Genomic DNA, 6,540 nt, shown 5'->3' on the forward strand with positions numbered 1-6,540 from the left:
AGAAAGTGTGAGACACAGAGAGAAGAGAGGGGGAGACTGCCGACTGGCCATGACTCTAAAATAAGCTGTGTGGAATTCATTTTTTGATTGGAGTGGACCCTACAGAGCAAGACAGCCCCTTATTAAACATTTCATTAGGGATATCAGTGTTGTTGAATCAAGCTATTGTGCTTTTTGGGGGCAAGATTATGGCTTTGATGCTGCACTAAGGTCCTCATTTCTGATCAACTGGATACAATTCGAGTAGAAACTTTGGAGGACCTCAGAGTGGAAGTGAGTGGTAATGCCCTCTTCGCTGGGTAGAGGAACAGACACATTAAAGCTAGGAGGGACAGACATGAAGGATCTCCGTGGCGGTTTACTTTTCTGCCTCACAAGGATAGAGTGGTTCTACCCTTAAGAGACCCGAGTTGAAGAAGCCTGAGCAGGAACATGCAGCAGTTTGGCTAGAGGACTTGGACACCTGGGAGAAGAGGCAACTTGGACATACAACATTTAACTGGCACACTTAAAGGTAAGCTGATGCTTTTAGACAGGAATACTCTAAATACATTCCTGTAGCTGTCACCTCTCCTTAGATTCATACTGTGCTTTCCTCAGTGGACTATCTCTGATCGTTTAAAATCTGCGACTGAGAATAGTTTCTTTTGAGGAGAAATATCCTCATGCTTGCACCCTTGTAAGATCACAGCACAGCAGGCTTAGTGTAGGTCCTGAAAGAGCCGAGGAGCCGTCGCACAGAATATTAGATATTAATATCCCTTGGACACTCAACATCCTGCTTCCTAGCAACTAGAGCATTCAGCAACAGCAACTGCTGCGTAACCCGCACACACACATACATACATACACACACACACATCACACAACACACACACACACACACACACACACACACACAGAGTGAATTTGAGTCAATCTCAGGCAAAAATTCTCAAATCTATTGCATAATGTTAGCCTGGAGCCTGTTAGCAGGTATTCAAATCGTACACTTCAGGATGCGGGTTAGGAGGACATGAAGAATAAACCTCACCATGATATCTGTAAGAGAAATGTGTTTTACAGTCATTCTTTTCTTAAGATTTCTTAATTTTGATTTCCTTTTTCCATTTGGTGCAAGCCTTTTAGTTACTTACCTGCTCTGTGTTCTCTTTGGGTTTATTAGACAAAACTGTATTGTATCAAAGGTTTAAGACCCCTTATGGAAACATTTAGATTGGTTTGGCTGGTAAGGGTTATGTTAGTTTGCTTTATTTGACTGAGTTTACATTCATTTATAGAGAACATAACAACATTTAATAGTAACTTGAGAATATGTCTTCACAACAGATATGACAAATATATTAATGAGAAAATCATAGTTGCTTTGCAGCTATTTAGATTGCTAAATGCACAATATTTTGTATTTTATTGCATCATGTCTGCTCCAAAAAACACCATAGAGAAATGAGTCAACCTTCACCACAATCTACTGCCTGTGATCTGACTTTTATTGAGCGTGCAACCAACCAGTCTTATGATCTGTGTATGTTTTCAGACCATCCAAAAAAACTATAACAATATCACATTAATCACAGTATGACAGTTATCTACAAAGCAACAGTAAACATGTCGCACCCCACAAATGATCCCCTCCTCACAGCCAGTCAGTGACAAATATGTCACCTTGTTTTAACCTGTAGTTGTAGCGCCCCCTTGGGCCTGTGAGTGTCACTTTGATAATACTGGAGTGCAGCGGTGAGATGCATCAATCCTGCAAGTTTTGTCAAAATCCAATCAAGTCCAATCTTGCCTATGGATGGCATTTGAGTGTAATTCCTGAGGATTGCACTGTGATTTTCTTTTGGCTAATTTTCCCATTGACCAGTGAAATTAGCTTGGAGAAATTCATACTGTTACTGTAAGTGAATTAAACCTTTAACAGTCTCAGAGCATAACTGTTATTAATTCTTGTCTTATATGGCTTAACTCCGTTTTTGTATCAGGAGGATATTCATCTAAAAGAACTGTTAAACCTTGTGAAAACAGACACAGGTCCGGTCTCCTGCTAAAATGGTTTCTGAGATATCGCTTCTGTTGTCCCTTCAACTAGTTTTTATCTTCTCTCATTAACTTTGGTTCAAATGCAGTTTTACAATATGAGATGATCTTTTTCACAGTATAATTAACTAGACTAAAATTAATGAACAGCCTTGCAGAAAAATTGTTCCAAGCAATTTAGACTGCACTTACCTGGTCCTAACCAGACTCTGACTGAAGAGTCTGGGAACACTTCTGATACAGCCGACAACTCAGTGTCAGGAAAAGCAAACTGGTTTTGCTGTGACTGGACTGTTTTAGAGATGACATTTTGAATCAAGTAATTGTGGGTGATGTTTGTTGATATAGTTTGGCTAAGTCAGCCTCCCTAATGTGTGGCCCGAACATCAACTGCCTGTTTGCATTTAAATCGTTTACCGACCCATTAGTCACAAAGTCCAAGCTTCAAGCTGAATATAAGTGGGCAAAATGTTACATCGAATCTCTTCTTGCTAGACTTTGTAAGGGAGGTTTACCTTGCAGAATAAAGGCAAACAATATCAGTGCTCACAACTATCAATAGACTTGACAAAAATTGAAATTTGACATAAATAAAGATCATGTAAAAGCATAATTTCTAGGAAAAAAACACAATTTGCAGGAAATTATATTGTTTTCTTTGGAAGAATTTTATTGTGACATTGTATTTCTTCATGACAAAACACAAGCTTCATGTGTAATGGCCTGAAGGCAGCCTGTAGTTAGGACAGATCAGGATCCGTTTCCCTTTTCCCTTTCTCCCTTAATGTGTGTGAAGTGATCCTGTCGCTCCCTGGCTCAGCAGAAACACTCCCGACCATCCAGCCCTTTGTATCCGTCGCTTCTCTTATTCTTCATTTTCTCTCTCTTATCTTTTTTATCCAGTATTGTTGTTTTCCAGTGCAATCCCACAAGGGAATCACACACAGCCTCTTCACACTCATAGTCTAATAGTTATACCAGCTGGAGGAAACAGAAAACACGTCACATAAGATGTCAGGGCCTTGGATTAGCTGGCTATTTCTGTATCTTGTTGATCAGAGAAAGGTGAATCAGGATATTTCCATTAGAGCAAGGAAATAAGAGAGGGAACACAGGACATCAACTGTGTGCTTTGAAAGTGTTGCATATTCTAAATGTTGTTATACATTAACTATTATCTGTTAATGCAAGGTTAAAATATGTAACATACCAAGAAAGCAAGTTTGGAAATACACAATATATAACTACATGTCACTTCCATGTTGAAAATTGTCATAAATTGTGCAGTACAGATAAATAAAGCCAGTATACATCTTCAAAAAGGAATACTACTGTGAATTGCATTTATCAACAATGTTTTGACCATACTGTCATGACAAATAACATTATTGTTCTTAAATCACTGGTGAAAAATTAGTGTGAATACAGCATGCTCCGACTGAGCAAGGGTTTTAGACTAGCAGCTATTAATAGAAATGAATTAGTCCTAAAACTCTCTGTGCCAGACTTAGAAAGAGATGACAGAGAGTGATTGACTCCTCGAAGTCCCAGTCTAGATATATTGAATGTACATTATGGGTATACAGACACAGACGGTTTAAAGGGAAGGTCTTGTTGAAGGAAAATATTCCCCTTCACATCTGTCACTGCAATTTACACATTCATCTTGCTCCAGAGTTTGCATACAATATAAATACAGGCAAACCATACGGCTCCAGAGAAGATTAAATAAAAACTTCTCTGTAACAATGTAACATACTGTCAGTCCTTGTATCAATAGCTTAGTTTTTCTTCATCAATATAGCCAAAATATTTGGCATTTGCCAATTCTTTTTGCATACTTTTTTTAAAAGATACAGTATACTGGCCAAAAAAAAAAAGTACTGTTAGGTGACATTTAACGACCCGGGCCAGTGAACATGACCTACAATGTTCACAAAAATGTGAACTTATGTGAGTAGCATCCACTGAGGCAAAAGAAGCCTAGACACGTTTAATGTAATATGGAAAAGGTGTCACATGTCCTGGCAGACAAAATGAAAGCTGACTATTGTATGACATTACTATATCATTTACTTAATTTTAACTATATTTGAACAACGGCAAATCAATTCATAGTCCACTTTTCAGGTGATATCTATGCTTCCAAAAATGACAGTGTGGACAGAAAATAGAAAATATTTTGTCCTGATATTTCCCCTCTCCTGTCTTCTCCACAGGAAGCTGCAGTTGTGCTTCACACAGCTTCACCACTTTACACCAAGTCTGTGTTGGACACAGCTGTGTATTTCTGTGAGCCCGGTCCATCTTGTATGAGCCGGAGAGACACTGGATCCACGTGGCTCTGCCCCACTGAGGCATGAGTGTGGGAAGGGCCCACCGCTACAGCTTCGTGTCCTGTGAAGAAGGCCTGAGACTAGGTACCATGCCTGCCGTGGGCAGCTTTGGCAATGGCAAGATCCATACACGACGCAAATGCCACAGCCGGTTCGTCAACAAGACTGGGCAATGCAACATCCACTTCTCAAACATGGATGAGAAGTCACAGCGGTACATATCTGACATTTTCACAACTTGCGTGGACATCCGCTGGCGATACATGTTTTTGGTGTTCAGCCTGGTCTTTGTCGTGTCCTGGCTGTCATTTGGCCTGGCATTCTGGGTCATCGGCTTACTACATGGTGACATGGACAACCCTGGAGGCGATGACAGCTTTGTCCCTTGTGTCATGCAAGTGAACACCTTTGTGGCAGCTTTCCTGTTCTCTGTGGAGACCCAGACCACCATTGGGTACGGCTCCCGCTGTGTGACGGAGGAATGCCCCGCCGCCGTCTTCATGGTGGTCTTTCAGTCCATCGTGGGATGCATCATCGATGCTTTCATGATCGGTGCTATCATGGCCAAGATGGCGCGGCCCAAGAAGCGCGCGGAGACTCTACTGTTCAGCCACAATGCTGTCATTGCCATGCGGGACGGGAAGCTGAGCCTCATGTTTCGGGTCGGTAATCTGAGGAAGAGCCACATTGTGGAAGCTCATGTCCGGGCCCAGCTTGTCAAGCCTCGCATCACGGAGGAAGGCGAGTACATCCCCCTGGATCAGATTGACATGAACGTAGGATACGACAAAGGCATTGACCGCCTCTTTCTGGTCGCACCTCTCACCATCATACATGAGATTGATGAGGAAAGCCCACTGTTTGGCATCAGCAAGCAGGATCTGGAGACGTCAGACTTTGAGATCGTGATCATACTGGAGGGCATGGTGGAGGCCACAGCCATGACAACACAGGCGCGCAGCTCTTACCTGTCCTCGGAGATCCTGTGGGGTCACCGCTTCGAGCCGGTCGTCTTCGAGGAGAAGAGCCAGTACAGGGTGGATTACGCCTACTTTCACAAAACATTCGAAGTGCCGTCCACCCCAAGATGCAGTGCCAAGGACATGGAGGAGAGGAAATTCCCGACGTCGAGCGCCAACTCCTTCTGCTACGAGAATGAGCTGGCCTTCATCAGCAAGGACGAGGAAGAGGAGGGGGAGGCGGACAAGGAGGAAGACAGGAAGAGTCCGTCAGAGCCGCTGAATGAGCAGGTCACTCCTGGAAAAGATCGAATGTCGTCCCGTAGAGAATCTGAAATGTGACCTTTGGCTCTCCAGAACCTCCTTCTTAGATCTGTGTTGTTTTCAGATGCGGTGAAATGAAAGTGTCATATGACGGCATTTGAAGCGCCCAGTGAGTGTCATTCTGCTGCCATGCCGACACGACTGGCGAACGTTTTGCCACAGGGGGAAGGACAGCAGCTGATTTCCCAAGCAAAGATGAGACTGGTCGCGTTTCTCATTAGAAAAACTTGTTTTCTTTCATGAGATGGTTAATCAGCTTTATACATTTCAATTTGTAGATGACACTAGTTATAAAATGCATGAAAATAGCATAGTTTTGTATGAATATTTTGAAAAGATTGTGATAATTTTGGCGGGAATGTCAAATATACGGTTTAGAGGTGAGTGTGTGGCGATTCTGCATATTTCCAGAACAGTGAGGTTGAAATTGATCCCTTGCCAATGTTGTTTAGAGATCCAAACCTTCTCTAGATTCAATAGGCAAAATATGGAATAGAACAGAGTTTTAATTATGAATGGGATAATTATTTATCCCATTATTATTTAAACAATAGAAATAAAACAATAAAAATATGGATTGCACATAACTAAGGGAGACACACAAAAAGTAGAGTTATAAATATTTCTGATACAAAAGTAGAACTTGATGGTTCATCCTATATTATGTACAAAAGCTGAAAGGGAAAACCATTCGTTTCTCTATTTACATTTCAGCCAGTGGAAGCCACTGGAGGTGAACAGATGTAAATGATATATTTTATTTTAGACAGTTTACTGAAAACATCAAAAGAGAAAAGATAGAACAGGTGAACAACCATGGCTGCCTGGTTGTTGACAACAGTTAATAATACACAGTATATGCTGCAGCAGCTGCTGACCTG

At 41.6% G+C, this 6,540-nt stretch overlaps 1 protein-coding gene across 1 annotated transcript; it reads left to right on the top strand.

The window, feature by feature from the left end:
• Window positions 1–4,399: 4,399 nt before the first annotated feature.
• kcnj12b (potassium inwardly rectifying channel subfamily J member 12b) lies at window positions 4,400–5,677 on the top strand. The gene has a single exon (XM_071533312.1). It carries the CDS (start codon window positions 4,400–4,402, stop codon window positions 5,675–5,677), a length of 1,278 nt encoding a protein of 425 aa, XP_071389413.1.
• The last annotated feature ends 863 nt before the right edge of the window (window positions 5,678–6,540 follow it).

This window comes from Centroberyx affinis, unplaced genomic scaffold (assembly GCF_046629955.1).
Source record: "Centroberyx affinis isolate AG114_WGS23_722 - 3 ecotype Tasmania unplaced genomic scaffold, CSIRO-AGI_Caff_v1 ptg002360l_1, whole genome shotgun sequence".
Classification (NCBI taxonomy): Eukaryota; Metazoa; Chordata; class Actinopteri; order Beryciformes; family Berycidae; genus Centroberyx; species Centroberyx affinis.